The 20852-nt window shown below is 37.0% G+C and overlaps 1 protein-coding gene across 1 annotated transcript in view; it reads left to right on the plus strand.

The window, feature by feature from the left end:
- LOC148954864 (cytochrome b5 reductase 4) overlaps positions 1 to 20852 on the plus strand; it is a 68714-nt gene that overhangs the window by 11424 nt on the left and 36438 nt on the right. The window contains exon 2 of the mRNA XM_089098964.1: positions 19031 to 19201. Coding sequence (XP_088955090.1) covers positions 19031 to 19201 — 171 coding nt within the window. The remainder of the gene's footprint in view (positions 1 to 19030; positions 19202 to 20852) is intronic.

A 20852-nucleotide genomic window follows, 5' to 3' on the forward strand; every position in this document is an offset into this window, starting at 1 on the left:
TAAATGTATATTTGGCTCAGACACTATCACATACTTTGGACATCTCCTGACCTCAGAAGGAATAAAACCTGATCCTGAGAAAACTTGGGCCATTTTCAAAAGGCCACCCCCTAAAAACAACAACCAACTGCAAAAACCTTTATATGTGTTAAACTACCAGTCTAGGTACATACCAAACTTGCCGTCACTGAAGAAAACTCTGAGAGAGTTAGCACGCGCTGATCAATACAAATGGCAGCCAGCTCATGAACAGGCACTTGATAAAATAAAAATCAGCCTTGTGCAAAAACTTAGCATGCTTCAACCCAAAATCCAAAGACTGACAAGAAGGTTTAGGTGCAGTACTATCAGTTAACAAAAACATTGTCGCCTTTGGCTTACATTCACTCAGTGAAACTGAGCAGCAATATTCACAGATAGAGAAGGAACTTCTCACATTTGTATTTGGATGCAAGCATTTCCATCAGTACATATACCATCGAACTGTGACAGTGACAACAGACCAAAAGCGGTTAGAAAGCATCCTGGTCAAGCCAATGTCAAAAACGCCACCACAACTTCAACACATGATGCTATCAATCCAACCATATAGTTTGAAATTTGTATATAGACGAGGATCTGAAAAACCCAAGTTTGACGCACTGTCAAGGTTGCACACATCAGACATGGACATCAAAAGTGAACAAAAAACAGAAGTTTTTTGTCCACATAGGCTTACTTTTCAAGAACTTACCAATATCCAATAACAAGATAGAAGAAATCAGGCAAGCAACCTCGAATGGATTCAGAAAATTGAGCCAAACTATACTGGATGGATGACCCTTTTCTCGAAAACAATGTGACTCCAGCTGCTTGACCTTCTTGAACCACTGAGACAAACTAGTCATCAACCAAGGCATAATTCTGAAAGGGACTAGAGTTGTAATTCCCCCATCCATGCAGCCATAGCCAAAACCAAGCAGCATGCTAGGACTGCCATCTTCTGGCCTGGTATCATGAAAGACATCACTTCCCTCATATACAGGTGTGACGTTTGCAACGCATATTGTGACAATCAGCAACAAGAGCCACTTTTATGCTCCGAAATTCCGAAGCTGCCTTGGGGACACGTGCCCATTGATATCTTTGATTGGCAGAATCGCCACTACCTCATGACATTTGACTGCTATAGTCGATTCTTTGAGCTCAATAAACTAGAATCATTAACCTCATCAGCCATCATTACGAAATTGAAAAGCCAGTTCAGTCACCATGAAATACCAAAAAGACTCACATCTGATAACGCCCCTAATTTCTTATCATCAGAATTCAACGATTTTACCCAACTGTGGGACTTAAGTCACAAAACGAGCAGCCCAAAATACATCCAAGGTAATGGACTTGTCATAAAAGCAGTCCAAACTTAAAGAAAAACTCATATCAAAGGCCTTAGAAAACAACTCAGATCCATACTTAGCCATTCTTGAATATCAAAATGCACCAATTGATGATGGACACATTCACCTGCAGAATTGCTGATGAGTCATCAGCTCAGTTCAATACTACCAGTGATTTCTTCACAGCTTGAACCAAAAATTGTCCCTTATTTGTTGTTTGATGTTGACAAAAAAAAAAAAAACTTTCAGGAATCATACCATGACATAACAGCTAAATCAATGACTACCCTAAAGGCATGACAACTAGTGTGGGTCAAACTTAGCAACGAGAAGAAATGGGAAAAAGCATTGATAACAAAAGCCTTTGAAGATACCCCTTGCTCATACCTGTGAAAACTCAAAATGGCTCAACGTACCCAAGGAACTGATGACACATCAGTCCCCAAATGGGACTAAATGATGACCCCCTTTACCCCATAATAACCGCAACAGATGACTCTCACCATTTCTCACCAAGGCCCACCTCCGAAAGCCTATCAGTCAGAGCTGAAGGAAACATGTTACTATCTGTATCTTCACAATGGATACCTTTGGCGCTCCCACTTACAGAACATGCATTCACATTTCCCGTTGCCGAACATCCACAAAGCCCCTCTACATGGATGCCGAAGGCCAACGGACACACCACCCACTCTGTCTGAATTATTAAGCCTGTTGTTCCCTTGGATCTGTGAGGCAAAAGCTAAAAAAGAGAGGAGATGCAGAGTCTAGTGCTTGATTAATTACTTTTGTTATGTAATACTTACGTTATACCTCATTGCAGGTGCTTGGGTTTTTAAATAAACCTTAAAATGGTATGAAATTCTACAGTCTTGGTTTTCTCAAAGCTGAAATGGAGGCTGGTTGATAGAGCCCTTTTGGAGACGTCATTGAGCATTGACTGTGTCTCAGCAACAGTTGGGGCCAGAATGCCAACATTGTCAGCATAATCTAGGTCTCTGATTGAGACAGAAGGGCTTACTGCAACACCTTGTTTCTTATTGAGAACTTTCAGAATCCAGTTGACAATAGAATTGAACAAGACAGGCAAAAGGATGCAGCTTTGGCGGACATCTTCTGTGATCAGAAATAGGCCCAAAGGTTCACCATCAGCTCTGACTCTGGCTTTTGTTCCAGCATAGTATGCTTTCAGTAACCTGATTATCCTTGCAGGTACACCTTCTTTCTGCATAGCTCCCCAGATGGAATCAAAGTGTACCAAGTCAAAGGCTGTGATAAAATCTATAAATATTTGAATTGTTTTTTTGCTGATGTTTGAGTGGTGTTTGAAAATCTGCTGTAAACTAAAAATCTGATCACAGCAGACCATGCCCAGCCTGAAACCTGCTGGGTTAGATCTTGTTTGTGAATTTCACATCTCTGAATCTATTCAACAAAACAATAGTGAATAGTCTTGCACCAGTGGGAATCAAGGACATTCCTTGATAGTCTTTACATAACAGATGGTCACCCTTTTTGAATATTGGGATCTAATGGATGTTTTCCACTTGCCAGGAATATTTTGCTGTCCCAGAGATCTTCAACTAAGCTGTGCAGCTCATCCACTGCCAAGTCAGGGAGTGATTTTAGGAGCTCAGTCGAAATTTCGTCTATTCCTGGGCTTTTGTGGTTACTTTTGTGGTTACAATGCCGTGAATGGTTAGACTGTTGCTCAGGCTGTAACCATGCAGTAAACCCATACCAACAATATTTTTTCATTTTCACATGGAATTCCAATCTAGCCCATGTCCATCGCTTAGTATTCAAGCTTCTCTCGTCAGGATAGGGGGGGGGGGGGGGCCCGTCGGCGCCAATAACTTTACAAATATTGTATATTCATTGCCTCAGCTCAGTCCAGTATTCTGAGCAAATTTCCTTTTTCACTATTTTCAATGCATAGTGACCCCCTCATAGATGGTCTGTGGATTATCGTCTTTGGTTCAGGATGCAAATTTTTAATTAATTAATTGACAAAATTTGGACATTTTTTAGCATTCAGTGTTCAGATTGGAGCGTTGGGGTCTGACTATCTGGGCTTTATTTGTTAAGGCCTGAATGCTAAGTCATTGACATGGGCTAGATTGGGGCCCCATGTGACAATGAAAAAAATAGTATTGGTATGTGTGTAACCTGAATGCTAAGCGATGGACATGGGCGAGATTGGAACCCCATGTGAAAATGAAAAAAATATTGTTGGTATGTGTGTAGCGCATGCATGGTTACCACTAGAAAAACAGTCTAACCGTTTACGGCTTTAGGCATCCTTGAATATGTTCTAAGGCAAGAGAGGAAGTTAGGACAATTTTTGGAGGCGCCCACCTCACCTGCCCAAAGTCTCAGGCATGAGACCCAAAACTTGAAAAAGTGGAAATTTCCTCAGATTGCTGAACTGAGCTGAGGCAATGAATAGATACTTTTGGGAAAGTGATTGGAGACGGTGGGCATAACAAGTTCTAAATTGAAGAGGAATTTGGGACAATATTTAGGGGGCGCCAACCCGCCCAGAGTCTCAGGCAAGTGACCCAAAAATTTGAAAAACTTGTGAAAAATTGAAATTTTCTCATGGCTGAGCTTAGGCAACGAATAGATACTATTTGAAAGATAAAGATGGCTTTAAAAGATTGTTTGCCTGTTATTTCAAGCAAATTAATTGTCCTGTGTCAATTCTAAATTCTTGGTCAACCTTCTTAAGACCATAGGCGGGCGTGCCTTGTTTGCCTCTCATTACAGGCAATCTAACAGTCTTATGTCATTTTTAAATTCTTGGTCAACATGCCTGAGACTCTAGGCAGGCATGCCTTTCCAAAAACTAAGAAAAAAGTTTGTGTCCAATCAGAGAGTCATGCATAATCCCATTTAAACATTTGCCTCTCAATTACTTGGACTATCTGTCTTGGCTTTTCTCTGTCTACAATTAGCCATGTCTTGATGCAACCTATGCAACCTACTGCAAAATACTTGATAACTTCAATTCAATTTCCCTTTTTTGACATAGGACATTAATTTGCTTGAAATAACAGGCAAACAATCGTTTAAAGCCATCTTTATCTTTCAAATAGCACCTATTCGTTGCCTAAGCTCAGCCCCACATTCTGAGAAAATTTCCCTATGTCTCCCAAGGCCAGAACATAATTTGCACTTTACTGAAAAAAAATATAAATGTTTTTACTTTTATAGCTTTAATAAATCAAATTATATTAACATTTTGATTACTAAATATTAGTATATGTATATTAAACTGACAATGCACATTAATTTTTATTTTTTTTTCAGTGAAGTGCAAATTATGTTCTGGCCTTAGGAAGGCATAGGGATTTTGAGCCCTACTAATGTTAATTTCTGCTCGTTTTGAGTTTGACTCGGTTATTTATTTTAATTAATTAAAAAAAAATTTCCACAAAATAAGTTTTTCAAAGAAAAATAAAGAACTCCAATAAACCAAAAATGAGCAAAAATAAAATCAAATAATCTACCAAGCGTGAAACTATCACACATGAGCATCGATAAATAGATGAAACCCAAAACGAACAGAAATTACAATAAATAACCAAGTCAAACTCAAAACGAGCAGAAATGACTAAATATCAGTAGCCTATGTTCATATTAAACTGAAAAAGCATATTCATTTGTGTTTTTTTTTCTGTGCTGAACCAATTATGTTCTTGCCTTGTGAAGGTGCAGGGGTTTCGAGCTTTAATTATGTGAAATTCAGTTCTTTTTGTGCTGGGTTTGGTTATTTATTGCAATTCCTGTTTATTTTTGGTTTAATTTATGTATCAATGCTGATTTATGGTAGTTTCACGCTTGGTAGATCCTTTGGTTTTATTTTTGCTCATTTTTGGTTTAATGGAGTTCATTACTTTTCTTTGAAAAACTTATTTTGTGGAATATTTTTTTTAAATTAATTTCTGTTCGTTTTATATTGACATAGTTTTAAAAATCTGGACACAAATAGTAGTGTTTAATTTAATTTCATACCTCCTCTAGTTGACCTGAAATGGAAAAATTGATACCATTTATAAAAAAATCTGTTTACTTTCTTTGATAGATTGGATACGCTTATGCTAGTTTGACTTGGTTATATTTTGAGTGCAGAAGCAGCCCCGACAGTCTTAGCATAATACCCCCCATCATTCCTGGGATACTTCTGAGATGCCTTATTGGGAATTTGTGTCATCACAGAGAATTGTGATTTAATCCCATTGCAACATTATGTTTTTATAAAATATGTTGGAAAAACAGGAAGGTCGTCGTGGGAGGGGGACTAGTTGCCCTTCAATCACTTTTAATAATTAAAAAGAGCATCAGACCTTTCTATTTTCTATCTAATGAGCCCTTTTCGAAGTTCCTACGACAAATCCTTCGATACGAAGTTCGTTGGTCTAAAAAAAAACAACAAATAAAATACATTGTACCCACATCGATCTTTACTATAGAAATGTCAAGCTTTCCAAACACTTTCGACTATTAAAAAGGGCACTAGGCCTTTCAATTTCCAATCGAATCATCCCTTTTTGAGTTTCTACGACAACGTTTTCTATAAACACCTTATATGCCCCCCAGAGCATAAATTACAACCCTTACCCTAAGGGCTGTGAGGGGGGTTGTCATCCTCAAAGCCCTAATTTCCAGAACTTTCAACTACGTTGAACAAAATGGCTATCTCAAAATTTTGATTGGATTTGTCTGGAGAAATGGTGAGCGTAAGAGGGGCGTTAGTTGCTCTCCAATCAATTTCAACTATTTAAAAAGGCACTAGCCCTTTCCAATCAAATGAGCCCTTTTGAAGTTTCTACGACAACGCTTTCAATAAAAACCTTATATGCCCCAGGGCATAACTTACAACCCTTGCCCTAAGGGCTGGGGGGTGTCACCCTCAAAGACCTAATTTTCAGAACTTTCTACTACATTGAGCAAAATGGCTTTCTCAAAAATTTTATTGGATATGTTTGGGGGAGTCCTGGGCGTGAGAGGGGGGTTAGTTACCCTCCAATCACTTTCGAATATGGCACTAACCCTCTCAATTTCCAATGGAATGAGCCCCTTTTGAAGTTTTTACGACAACACTATCTATAAAAACCATATATACCCCCAGGGCATAACTTACAGCCTTTGCTGTAACACATAAGTTCCAGAACTTTCAACTAAGTTGAACAAAATGGCTATTTCTAAACTTTGATTGAATGTGTTTGGGGAAAAGGTCGGCGTGAGAGGAGGGGGGTTTATTACTCTCCATTCACTTTTGACTATTAAAAAGGGCACTAACCCTTTCAATTTCCAATCAACCCAGCCTTTTTGAAATCTCTACAACAACTTTCGATATAAACCTTACATGCCCCCAGGATAAAACAACCCTTATATTGAGGGTTCTGAAGGGGTTATCATCCTAAAAGACCTAATTTGCAAAACTTTCAACTACGTTGAACAAAATGGATATCTCAAAATATTGATTGGATGTGTTTAGGGAAATGGTGGGCGTGAGAGGGGGGTTTATGAATATTTTTAATCACTCTCAACTATTAAAAAGGGCACAATCCCTTTCAATTTCCAATTGAATGAACCCTTTTTGAAGATTCTACAACATCGCTTTCTATAAAAACTTTATATGCCCCCAGGGCATAACTTGCAACCCTTGCCCCAAGGGCTGTGAAGGGGAGGGTTTGTCATCCTTAAAGACCTAATTTTTTCAAAAACTTTCAACTACATTGAATAAAATGGCTATCTAAATTTTTGATTGGATGTGTTTGGGGAAAAGGTTGGCGTGAGAGGGGGGTTAGTTGCCCTCAAATCACTTTCGACTATTGAAAAGGCACTAGCCCTTTGAATTTTCAATCGAATGAGCCTTTTTTGAAGTTTCTACGACAACGCTTTCTGTAAAAACCGTATATGCCCCCAGGAGATAACTTACAACCCTTGCTCTGAGGGCTGTGGGGGACTGTCCTCCTCAAAAACCTAATTTATATCTTCAAATCAACTACGCTGAACAAAATGGCTATCTCAAAATTTTGATTGGATGTGTTTCGGGAAATGGTGGGTGTGGAAGGGGTGTTAGTTGCCTTCCAATCACTTTCGATTATTGATAAAGGCACAAGCCCCTCCAATTTCCAATTGAATGAGCCCTTTTCGAAGTTTATACGGTACGACAACTTCTTCAATACAAAGTACCCTTGTCTAAAGGAAAAAAAATTAATACATTTTGCCAACATTGTTCTTATATACACCCAGGGCATAACTTAAAACCTGTGCCCTGAGGGCTCTGGGGGAGTGTCCTCCTCAAAAACATAATTTCTAATTGGAAATCAACTACACTGAACAAAATGGCTACCTCAAAATTTTGATTGGATATTTTTTGGGAAATGGTGGGCGTGGAAGGGGTGTTAGTTGCCTTCCAATCACTTTCGACTATTAAAAACGGCACTAGCCATTCCAATTTCCAATCAAATGAGCCCTTTTTGAAGTTTCTACGACAACTGCTTCGATACGAAGTGCCCTGGTATGGAAAAAAATAATAATACATTGTGCCAACATCGTTCTTTACTTAGGCAGCGCAACTGCGCTGCCTTTGATGTCTATTCTTTTTGGGATTCATTTATTTATCGATGCTGATTTGTGGTAGTTTGAAGCTTGGTAGACTATTTGTTTTTCTGGTTAGACTATTTTATTTTTGCTAATTTTTGGTTTAATGTTTACTTTTCTTTGAAAAATTATTTTGTCGAAAAAGTTTTTTTAATTAATTTCTGTTCGTTTCATATATACATAGTCTTTTCAGGGAAAAAGAAAATAATTCTTAAAAACTTTTCGTTTTTTTAAAAATTTATAGTTTTGCCTGCTATTTGTATGCTGGAGAAAAATTTTCAGCAATTTTTAACAATATACACCCTTTTAAAAATCTGGACAAAATTAGTACTGTTTAATTTAGTTTGATACCTCCTCTAGTTGACCTGAAATAGAAAACGTGATACCATTCGCAAAAAAAAAAAAAATCTGCTTACTTTCTTTGATAGCTTGGATACACTTACGCTATTTTGATTTGGTTGAATTTTAAGAGCAGAAGTAGCCCCGAAAGCTTGAACATAATACCCTCAGTCGTTCGTAGGATACTGCTGAGATGCCTTATCGGGAATTAGCATTAACACAGTGTATTTTGATTTAATCTTAAGGCAACATCTAGTTTTTTAACATAATAGGCAAATGGGAGGGTGGGCGTGGGAGGGGGACTAGTTACCCTCCAATCACTTTTGACTATCAAAATGGGCATTAACCCTTTCTATTTTCAATCTAATGAGCCCTTTTAGAAGTTTTTAAGACCCATCCTTTGATACAAAGTGTCCTGGTCTAAACAAAAAAAGAAGAATAAAATAATAATACATTTTACCCACATCGATCTTCACTATAAAAAATGCCAAGCCTTCCAATCACTTTCGACTATTAAAAAGGGCACTAGCCCTTACAATTTCCAATCGAATGAGCCCTTTTTGAGTTTCTACGACAACGCTTTCTATAAACATCTTATATGCCCCAAGGGCATAAATTACAACCCTTGCCCTGAGGACTGTGAGGAGGTTGCCTTCCTCAAAAATCTAATTTCCAGAACTTTCAACTACGTTAGAGAAAATGGTTATCTAAAAATTTTTCATTGGACATGTTTGGGGAAATAGCAGGCGTGAGAGGTGTGTTAGTTGCTCTCCAATCACTTTCAACTTTTAAAAAAGGGACTAGCCCTCTCAATTTCCAATCGAATGAGCCCTTTTGAAGTTTCTACGACAATGCTTTCAATAAAAATCTTACGTGCCCCCGGGGCATAACTTACAACCCTTGCCCGGGGGGGGGGGGTTGTCATCCTCAAAGACCTAATTTCCAGATCTTTCAACTACGCTGAAGAAAATTGCTATCTCAAAATTTTGATTGGATGTATTGGGGGAAGTGATTGGCGTAAGAGAGGGATTAGTAGCCCTCCAATCACTTCCGAATATTTAAAAGGGCACTAGCCCTTTCAATTTCCATTCGAATGAGCCCTGTTTGAAGTTTCTACTACAATGCTTTCTATATAAACCTTATATTCCCCATGGCATAACTTACAACCCTTGACCTGAGGGCTGTGAGGGGGTTGTCATCCTAAAAGACATAATTCCCGCACCTTCCAACTACGTTGAACAAAATAGCTATCAAAAAATTTTGATTGGATGTGTTTGTGGAAATGGTGGGCGTGAGATGGGGGTTACTTGCCATCCAATCACTTTCGACTATTAAAAAGGGCACTATCGACTATCAAAATTTTGATTGGATGTGTTTGGGGAAATGGTGGGCGTGGAAGGGGTTTTAGCTGCCTTCCCATCACTTTAGACTATTAAAAAGGGCACTAGTCATTCCAGTTTCCAATCAAATGGTCCCTTTTCGAAGTTTCTTCGACAACTCCTTCGATGGGCGTGGGAGGGGTTTTAGTTTCGTTCCAATCACTCTTGACTATGAAAAAGGGCACTAGCCATTTCAATTTCCAATCAAATGCCCTTTTTGAAGTTTCTATGACAACACTTTCAAAAACCTTAAATGCCCCCAGGGCATAACTTATAACCCTTGCCCTGAGGGCTGTGGGGGGGTTGTCATCCTCAAAGACCTAATTTCCGGAACTGGTGGCTTCAAGTTTGGAGAACACTTTAGCACCTGTACACCTTTGGGCGATGCTTTCGAACGTTGGAATTGGATAATGCAGCCTTTTTAAGTTCTTGTTTGAATCAACCAAGTCCAAACATATCCATAAGTTCCCATTTGCTTTATCCACTATCACAACGAATTGACCTAATCTGTAGGCCTATTAACTTTCTCAATGACCTTCAACTGCTCCAGGCGATCAAGTTCAGCTTTTAGTTTATTGTCTAACGCAAATGGTAGGCGTTTTGGTGGTTCAATGGTGGGGATAGCTCCTATCTTTAATGTTAACTTACAGGGAGCCAGGGAGCTGTCCAATACCTTCAAAAACATCTGCATAACTGTCTATCACGATTTTGATTCGATCAGGGGTCTGTTCCATAGATTGGATCTCAAATATAAATTTGACAAGACCTAGGTCAACACTGGTTTATCTACTGATGATCGGGACTTTTTGAGTATTGACCACAAAGAATTTAAGTTTTTGTCCAGGTCTATCTTTGTACTGTACTTCAGCTTCACACACTCCATATACATTTAACTTTCCATTGGTAGAGCTTTTCAGGATGCAATTGGTCTTGTTTAGAATTGGACAGGGGTAAAGCCTCTCAAATTTCACCAATGGAAGTATATTTACCTCTGCTCCTGTGTCGATCTACAGCCCAATGTTATTGTTATCGGATTGATTTGTTGAATGAATTGAATCAATATAGAACTCACCTCTGGGGCTAGATGAAAAGTCTGATGCTCATCTGTGTGAATCTGGTGCTACTCTGGCGGATAACCAGAGCTTGATCCACCAATTTCCAGCTGGTAAACTTGTCATAAAATCAGTCCAAACTTCAAGAAAAACTCATATCAAAGGCACTAGAAAATAACTCAGATCCATACTTAGCCATTCTTGAATATCAAAATACACCAATTGATGATGTACAGCATTCACTTGCAGAATTAATGATGAGTCGTCATCTCCGTTCAATCCTACCAGCGATTTCATCACAACTTGAACCAAAAATTGTCTTTTATTCTTCGTTCGAAGTCAACAAACGAAAAAAAACCCAACAAAACTGTCAGAAATCATACCATGACAGAACAGCTAAATCAATGACTGCCCTAAAGGCATGACAACTAGTGTGGGTCAAACTTAGCAACGAGAAGAAATGGGAAAAAGCATTGATAACAAAAGCCTTTGTAGATACCCCTTGTTCATACCTGTGAAAACTCAAAATGGCTGAACGTACCAAAGGAACTGATGACACATCAGTCCCCAAATGGGACTAAATGATGACCCCCTTTACCCCATAATAACCACAACAGGTGAATCTCGCCTTTCCTCGCCAAGGCTTAAATCAGATTGTTTGAGTTATGCTTTTGCAAGTCTGTTGCCAGCTTATCTACCTTTCCTAGCAACCTTGCTAGGAAGTCAAATCTTCCGAAATCCACTATATCCAATTATTTGGTTTGGGACCCAGTGGCGTGACTCTGTAAGCTCAGCCAGAGTCGGCTCAGCTCTAAATGGGTACCTGGAGAAATTTGGGGAAGGTAAACAGGTAGGGTTTTCGAAAGCACAGGATTATTGGCCCCCAACCCCTCATCGAACTTCTGGCTGAAGGGCCAAGAAATGGTGATCAGCACCACCGGTAGGAACTGTAAGGTCCTATGCCGTATTCTTTACTTTACCTTTACGTAGCAACCTTGATACAAAGATATGTACTATTTAGGAAGTTAAGGAACCGGTAGGAACTGTAAAGTCCTATGCCGTATTCTTTACTTTACCTTTACGTAGCAGCCTTGATACAAAGATATGTACTATTTAGGAAGTTAAGGAAAAAGAGAAATTAGCACAAAATTCAGCATATCCCTTGTCGCTTGAGAATCAAATGAATCGACACAGTAGAACTGGTAGCAAATAATCCACAAATATCCCTACAGTTAGATCTTCTTTTGCAGTGGAATGTTAGGGATACTTTGAGCTCTATATCAAAGGCCTATCAATCTTAAATGTTCTCTTCTCTATTCTGGTCTAGATACATATGTTGCACACCAGAATTATAGCTATTCAAATGGAAATAATAAAATCAAAACAGTAGTCCATTGGGTTCCCAAATCAATGATCTTTCCAAATATTAATTAGAAAAAACTTTCCGAAAAATAAGCTGTTTCAAAGAAAAGTAAAGGCCATTTTAAACTTAAGCTCAGCAGATACAAATACCTGTTAAAATTTAAACTCAGATCAACCAGAAATTACTATTAAAGAATAAATGAAACCCAAAACTAACAGAAATTGAATAAACAATCATAGCAAAAAACATGCAACAAGTACTAATATAAATGAATAAATAAATCTCAAAACGAATGAAACTTAGATTGAATATGAAAATCAAGCTTAAAACGAAAAAAAAATATTTGGCTATTGAAGTATAAATGAAACTTAAAACAAACAGAAATTAAATAAGCAATTTATGCAAACACACATACAATAGATATTAATGTGAATGAATAAATAAATCTTGAAAACGAGTGAAACTTAAATTGAATATGCAAATCAAGTTTGAATTGAATAAAAATAACTACAAACAAGAGTTTAAGTATCGCCTCCTCTCACTGCAGAAGCCTAAATCCTACTGCGTCATTGGCACTTTACTGAAAACTATATGAGTCTTGAACAGTCTTGGAATGCATAAATAAAATCAAATTGAATATTAGATATATAATGATATTAGTTGTTGAAAGATCCATCAGTTCAAGATTTTGTTTTCACAAATTTTTATTTTCATTTTCAATGCTGTAAGAACTGGAAAAGAATAAATTTGTAATATAATTCATTTTTAGTGAAGTGCCAATGACGCAGCAGGCTTTAGGTTTTTACAGTTAAAGAAGGGGGCAGTATCCAAATTCCGTTTGTAGTGAAACTATATTTGTGTTGAACAATCTTGGAAAGAACTAATAAATTAAACTGAATATTTGATGTAAAATGATATTAATTGGTAAAAGGTCATCAGTTCAAAATTTTACAGTAATTTTAATATTTATTTTCAATATTAAGTACAAAAGAACCATTTGTAATATAATTCGTTTTCAGTAAAGCGGCAATGATGCAGTAGGTTTTAGGCTTCTGCAGGAGAGGAGGCGATACCCAAACTCTTGTTTGTAGTTATTTTTATTCGATTCAAGCTTGATTTGCATATTCAATTTAAGTTTCACTCGTTTTTAAGATTTATTTATTAATTTACATTAATATCTTTTGTATGTTTGTTGGCATTGATTGCTTATTTAATTTCTGTTCGTTTTTAAGTTTCATTTATACTTCAATAGCAAAATATTTTTTTTCGTTTTAAGCTATATTTTCATATTCAATCTAAGCATTGCTCGCTTTAAGATTTTTTGGGTTTCATTTTTAGGTTTTGGGTTTCTGTTCGTTTTGGGTTTCATTTATTCTTTAATAGTAATTTCTAGTCGTTTTGAGTTTGAATTTTAATAGGTGTTTGTATATGCTGAGCCTAAGTTTAAAATGGCCTTTAATTTTATTTGAAAAACTAATTTTTCGGAAAGTTTTTTTAAATTAATTTTTTTTGGTTTTTTATTTCAAAAAGTTTCAAGTTTTTATGGCAGGGGGGGGGGTGCTTACTGTCCGATTATTCTTGACTTTAAAAAACGGAGCTAGAAATTTCGATTAAATCGAATGAGGCTGTTTCAAAGTCTATACGATTACCTCTTTGATAAAAACATTATATATGAACAATGAACAGCTTGCATAACTTGTGGACAGCGATTGACACCACAATGAATGGATTGAAAAAATAGCTTCAATAAGGATTGTTAGGCCCTTTTATTTGCTAAGTCAAAGAGACCCGTGCTGTTTGGATTAGACCTTAATCGGATTTTGTGAGTCATAACAATTTTGTATCTATCGCAGAGTATGTATTTTAACCTTATTTTAAGTATGGCAGTTGTTTTAATTATTTTGGCATTTTCAGTTTTAGAGAATTCCTGGAAGTGGTTTTATAGCAAATCCTTATTTGGTTCTAATTAGTGTATTTTGATATGTCTTAACATCCCCTCAAATTTTCTATATACAGTTATACAGAATAGTTACAGTTATCGAACTGCAACTGAGATAGCTGGCTATATCAAAATTTGTAGTGGGTGCGTTTGGGGAAAAAAGGGCGAGGGGGGGGGGCTAGTTGTCCTTAACCCTCTTGACTCTTAAAAAGTCACCTAAAACTTTCAATTTCCAATCAAATGAGCCCTCTATGAGGTTTATACGAGCATCCCTTTCATAAGAACCATACATGCCCTTAGGGCATAACTTAGAACGCCTGGAGGGTTGTATTGATACCGGAGTTTTTCTTATCCGACCTTTGAAATATTTTTAACGAAATGTCTATCTCCAAATTTTCATCAAATGGGTTTGGAAAAAGAAGACGTGTGGGGGGGGGGGGGGGCTAGCTGCCCTCGAATCTCTTTTGACTATTCAAAGTGAGCTCGAACTTTCAATTTCCAATCAAATGAGCTCTCTCTGAAGCATCCTTTTCATAAGAACCATATATGCCCCATAACTTACAACGCCTGCCCCTGGGCCCTGGGGGGTTGTGACGGCACCTGATTTTTTTTATCTGACTTTTGAGCAATTTTTAACTTAATGGCTATCTCAAAATTTTTATTGGATGCATTTGGGGAAAAGAGGGCGTGGGCGGGGGGGGGCTGCCCTCCAATCTCTTTTGACTCTAAAAAACTGAACTAGAACTTTCAATTTCCAATCAAATGAGCTCTCTCTGAAGTTTTTACGAGCATTCCTTCAATAAGAACCATATATCCCCCCAGCAGTGGCGTATCCAGGATTTTGTTTCGGGGGGGGGGGCGTCAGTCTACCTTTTTATAGCAGTCATGTGAGCAAGAAAATTATCTATCATAGTGCAAGATTTCAGGCGGGGGGTATGGGAGGGGGTAGCTAGGTAAAGAAATGAAAAGTACACACTTGTCATGATTATTTCTAGTTGTAGACTTTTTTTGTTTGAGAATGGACGACAAAATTTCGCCAACAAAGTCAGAATTTAAAAAAAAAGTTAGAAGCAGTGAGAGTTTCTATTTTGGGCGAGTAGATGTTTTGGAACTGCCACGAAGCAGCAGAATTTAGAAAATATAAAAAAAAGAAGTGCATTATTCCTTATATTTGCCTATAGGACCCTTGTTTTAGAGAACCAAATAAATAAAAAATAACATTATATCAAAGACAATTGCCCAGAATTTGGTTTCGGAGGGGTGGGGGCCTCAGTCTACCTAATATAGCAGCCATGAAAGCAAGAAATGTATTGATATTAACATTGCTTACAGAGGATGAAGCACAATTAAAGTTTAAAAACAGAATCAACTGCACTTAGAGAAACGAGCAACGAAAGACGACCTAACCTCTCACAGTAACAGCCGCCAGTCTTTTTTGGCTACAAATCGATCAAAAACTTGGTCAGCTTTATCCTGGATATCGTGGTTCAGGGTCATTCGAGCTAGTCTGTTCAGACGCTCCTCGCCCCTTGAGCTCTGCAGATAGGTTTTTAATCGCTTAAGATAGCTAAAGCTCCTCTCAGCAGAAGCGGTAGTCACTGGTAATGTCTGAAAAATCGTCAAAAGCCTTCGAATGCATGGGAAAATTTTTGCATCGCATGACGCAAGAGTAGAAGCAACAGTTGATCGTTCCTCAGACATTCCGAGCCACTTCTGTTTCCCATAGGACTAACTCACATTCGAGCGCACGTCTACCCCCGTGAAATCCCTCGTAAACAGCAACAGCGTTCACAAATTCATTAATTTTTAATGACTTGCTGTTAGCTGGCAAAAGCCTTCCGATTTTTTGAAAGATGCCTCCTGATGGCGCAAAAATCTTTGATCAAATTCTTCAATAAGTGAAGCAAAGTAAGGTTCGAACAATGACTCGCGATAAAAAACCTTGATGGACTTTTGGTGGATAGACCTTGGAACAGTCGGAGCCACATTTAACTCTTGTGCAAGCTCGTAGGCTTTCTGAAAAATTGTTTCAAAATTATTTTGTTTTGACTGCAGTAAAGTATCAGAACATAGCTTAACATGCCGACAGCACTCAACTAAGTCTAAATCTTTGGCTTACAGCGCCTTAGAGACAGAGAGCATTATGGCACTTACAAACTCTAGCATAGCCATCGTGAAGATAAACTAAATTCGCTTGCTGCTGAAACCAACGCATTCGCTTTTGAAATAACTTCCGTATCGCACCATATGCTACCAACTATTTCCTCAAGTACGGAAATAATCGCACAATACAAAGACATAAAAACTAAAATGCAATCGTGACACTCCACCCATCTCGTTTTGCACAACTTCACAAGCTTCCTCACAGGACTATCGGGACAAACGACAGCGACGCTTCTACAAACATATTCGTTCTTTTTGGTGAGCATTATAAAAATGATATAATCTGCTGTATAGTAGCAAAGGTTGACCTAACAAGTCCTTCCTTACTAGTTTTACATAAAGCCAAATTTATGCTGTGCAACGCACAGTGGGTATAGATCACATGCGGATATTTTTTCCTAAGTTCTGCCTGTGCACCAGAATAGCAACCTGACATGTTGCTGGCCTCATCAAAACCAACCCCCACAAATTTCTCCCTTTTTAAGCCGAACGCAATGCATTGGCTGATGATTTGTTTCGCTACTGCATAGCTGGTGAGATTTCCGAAAACAGAAAACCCGAGAAACCACTCTTCAAGTAAACCACAAGTTTCATATTAGTATCTAACTACAAGAACTAACTAGAACTAATTAGGCTTGTCAGCATGTGTATCAATAACTGTACAACGAACCTGAAGAATCCTTTGATGCTATATGCTGATGACTGCAAGCTCCTAGGACTGGCCCAGAACGATCTAAATCTATCAACTATGCAAAAAGATATGGACAGACTATCTAGATGGTCATCAGATTGGTGTCTACAGTTCAATGCCTTAAAATGTAAAGTTCTACATCTTGGACGCAATAATCCAGAACTTGCATATCACATAGGAGACGCCCAGCTTGAGGCAGTCAGTGAGGAGAAGGACCTGGGGGTTATTGTTTACAATGAGCTGAAGTTTCACTGCCACACACGAGTTCAAGTTGCAAAAGCAAACCAAGCCCTTGGCCTCATAAAGCGAACATTTACCACCAGGAAGTTGGGAGTGATTACGAAACTGTACAAAGCCATGGTCGGTCCTCACCTGGAATTTGGCATGACCCTAGCCTCTCTGTACTATAAGATAGATGTGAAAGCACTTGAGTGTCCAAATAAGAGAAACTAAGCCTATCTCTGCATTTCAAAACAGATCTTATAACGGACGTTTCGCCATACTCCAACTTACTCCAATGGTATGTTAGAGAACAAGAGATGACATAATAAAAACTTCTAAGTTGTAAGGAATTGACCTACTCATTCTTATCTTTTCCCTGCCTTTCCCGAATACTTAAAGAGGACGCATCAATAAGTTACAGGCCTACTATTGCATCGTGCAAGAGCACACTCAAAAAGGGCACTAGAACGTTTAACTTACGTTTAAATGAGCCATCCCACGATATTCTAAGACTAATGGATCGGTACGATCACCCCTGAAAAAAAAAAAAAAAAAAAAAAAAAAAAAAAAAAAAGCACCAGTGATCTTCCTTCTGGCAAAAAAAAAATAATAAAAATTCCACATTTTTGCAGATAGGAGCTTGAAACTTTTATATTAGAGTGCTCTGATACGCTAAATCTGATGGTGTGATTTTATTTAAGTTCTAGGTCTTTTAGGGCTTGTTTCCCACTTTTTTCAAAAATAGGGTAAATTTCCCCAGGTACGTTACTTTCGACGGGTAAGTCTAACCTTGATGAAACTTATATATTTGATATCAGGTCAGAATTCTGATTCTTTTGATGTATCTATTCGTTTTCAAAATTCCGTCTTTTAGAGTTTTGGTTACTATCGAGCCGGGTCGCTCGTTACTTACACAGTTCGTTACGACGAACTGTTCGATAAAGAGGATTTGGACAACACATTATTTAAAAGTGATTTAAAATATAGATGAAAATAGAAGGAAACATAAAAATCTGGTTAAGAGAAACTTTCTACATAATACAGAGTAGGAATTTTATTAGGTTAGTGTTCATTTGTAGTTTTTTTGGGTCCTATTAGGGGAGGGGGGCACATTTGTCACAGTAGCAACCATTATATTCAAAAAACTGTTAATTTTGGAGTCAATTGATACTACACTTTATTTATTCTAGTTTTTCATTCAGAAGGGCCATAGGATAGAGTTTTATTGCTTGCAAAACAATCAAGGGAAATCTTTTATTCAAGTTTATTACAAGCCTGATAGTAGAAAACGTACTTAAAACAAGCCAACAGCAAGGCAGGTTTTTCTTTCAAGCCTACAATTTTTAAGATATACTTAGATCAAACTGGGTGGAATGGGAAATTTTCCCCATTGTTTTTTTATAGGTACTCTGCTATAATGGTTGTTCTTTAAAAGTAAAAATTTTAATATAAAACAGCTATGCTTTTTGTAATTAATATTTTTGAGTGAATAATTCGGTTAGTTTTAGTTTATATGTCTTTTTATGATTGATTGATAAGCATAAAAGATCTAAAGCCAAACTGGCCAGCAGAAGGAAAAAAAAAACAACTAGAATCTAGAATGAAATTAATATGAATAAAAATATATATAAAACTAAAACATACTAACTAATTTTTTTTATTGTATGCTGAAGACGAGTTGTTGTATATAGGCGAAATATTCGTTTGATTCTTCTTCTCTTTGTTTCCTTCCACTCGTCGTAGACCCATTTGTTGTTTCCAGATTGATTTCTTTGTTATTGATAAGCATCTTTGAGAACTGGGGATTTATCTGAGAAAATAGTAATGTAACTCAAGCAATTTAACTATTAAAACCAAGTAATTTAAGAATTAAATTAATTCTTTGTTACAGGAAATCCACGAAACAAAACTGCTTTAAAACCTGGCAGATCTCTAATGGACTGGGTAAGGCTAACCCAATCAGGAGTTGATTTAACTGGCTTCAAAGGGAGGAAAATTGAAGTAACTATAGAGGAATTGCAGAAGCACAGTCAAATAGATAATATTTGGATGGCCATAAAAGGTAGGTTAGTCATGTGTATTATATAAATAGCTGATAATGAGTGTGTCCTTATGGATTTGTACTTGAATTCCATCAAAGATTTTTAAAATCCTTGACATTTTTTGTAATATCTGGGCTTTGCAAGACATTATTCAATTGATATCCATTTTTACTCAGTAATTTACCAAATAAATATGTTAAAGTGATTGAGGCCAATTACAAAAACAATAATTCTGCAGTTAAGATAGTAGTTGTTTTGATTTGGAATCAGAAGTTAAGCTGGGCTGTGTGTTATCCCTGTTTAGATGGACATTGTCCTAAAAACACAACAAGGGTCATGGAAGAAAATAGTATTAAATAGCATTGAAATGAATTGAATGTCTTTGATAAATGAAAAACCTCTGGCAAGTATTTATTATGCTGTTATTATTATAATTGCCAAAGTCCTTTATGTATTGATTATATACATAGTATATAATCCTTTGTGTCGTGTGTGTCCAAAGTCCTTTGTGTTATCTCAGGTTAGATGGACATTGCCCTAAGAAACAACAAGGGCTATGGAAGAAAATTGTATTAAATAGCATTGAAATGACTTGAATGTCTTTGATAAATGAAAAACCTCTGGCAAGTATTTATTATGCTGTTATTATTATAATTGCCCAAGTCCTTTATGTATTGAATAAAAAAATAAGTTTTTTTTTTAACTGAAAGTAAGGAACGACGTTAAAACTTAAAACGAACAGAAATTATTCCGTATGTGAAAGGGGTTGCCCCCTCCTCAACGCCTCGCTCTTTACGCTAAAGTTTTTTGTTGTTTAAAAAAAAAAATAGAGTTTTAAGAAAGTTAAACTTCAGCGTAAAGAGCGAGGCATTGAGGAGGGGACAGCCCCCTTTCATATAAGGCCTAATTTATGTTCGTTTTAAGTTTTAATGTCGCTCCTTACTTTCAGTTAAAAAAAAACTTGTTTTTTTAATTTAATTTCTGAAAGTTTTTGAGTTAATGCAGGTTTTGATTTTGGTTCACCGTACATGAATAATTAAAACGAAATTTACATATTAATTTTACTTTTTTTCGGCTAAATGGCTTTCTCGAAAGTTGTTCAAATTTATTTACGATCGTTTTTATTAGTAATAAACATACATAACTTACGAATTAACTTACGTAACGAACTTCTATATTCATATATTTTTAATACGTATATTGTGGCTCGCCCTCTAGTCAATACCTCACTCTTTAAGCTAAAGTTCCAATTTTGTTCCAATTCTTTAAAAATGACCCCTTAATCACAAAGGCCGTTATATAGAATAAATAGCTCTTATGAAAGTACTAAAAAATCTTTGGCTTAAAGAGCGAGGTATTGACTAGGGGGTGAACCCAATCATACACGTAATATTTTCTGTTCGTTATATGTTTTAATGTTACTCCTTATTGTCAGTTGGAAAAACTTGTTTTTTTTTTATATTTAATTTCTGATCTTTTTTTTAAATAATGCTGTGAAATCCGGCGCCCCCTTCATAGTAATGCCCCTTTCCCCATGAAAACTTCCTTCATGGAAAGATCTTCCCAAATAACCCCCGACCCACCCCCCCCTACTACCAGAAAAAATCCCCCCTGAAAACGTCTGTATACTTCCTAATAACCAATGCTATATGTCAACAGTAGGTAAATTTC

Source organism: Artemia sp. Qi Xiang Cuo, chromosome 2 (assembly GCF_049724085.1).
Source record: "Artemia sp. Qi Xiang Cuo chromosome 2, ASM4972408v1, whole genome shotgun sequence".
In the NCBI taxonomy this organism is placed as follows: domain Eukaryota; kingdom Metazoa; phylum Arthropoda; class Branchiopoda; order Anostraca; family Artemiidae; genus Artemia; species Artemia sp. Qi Xiang Cuo.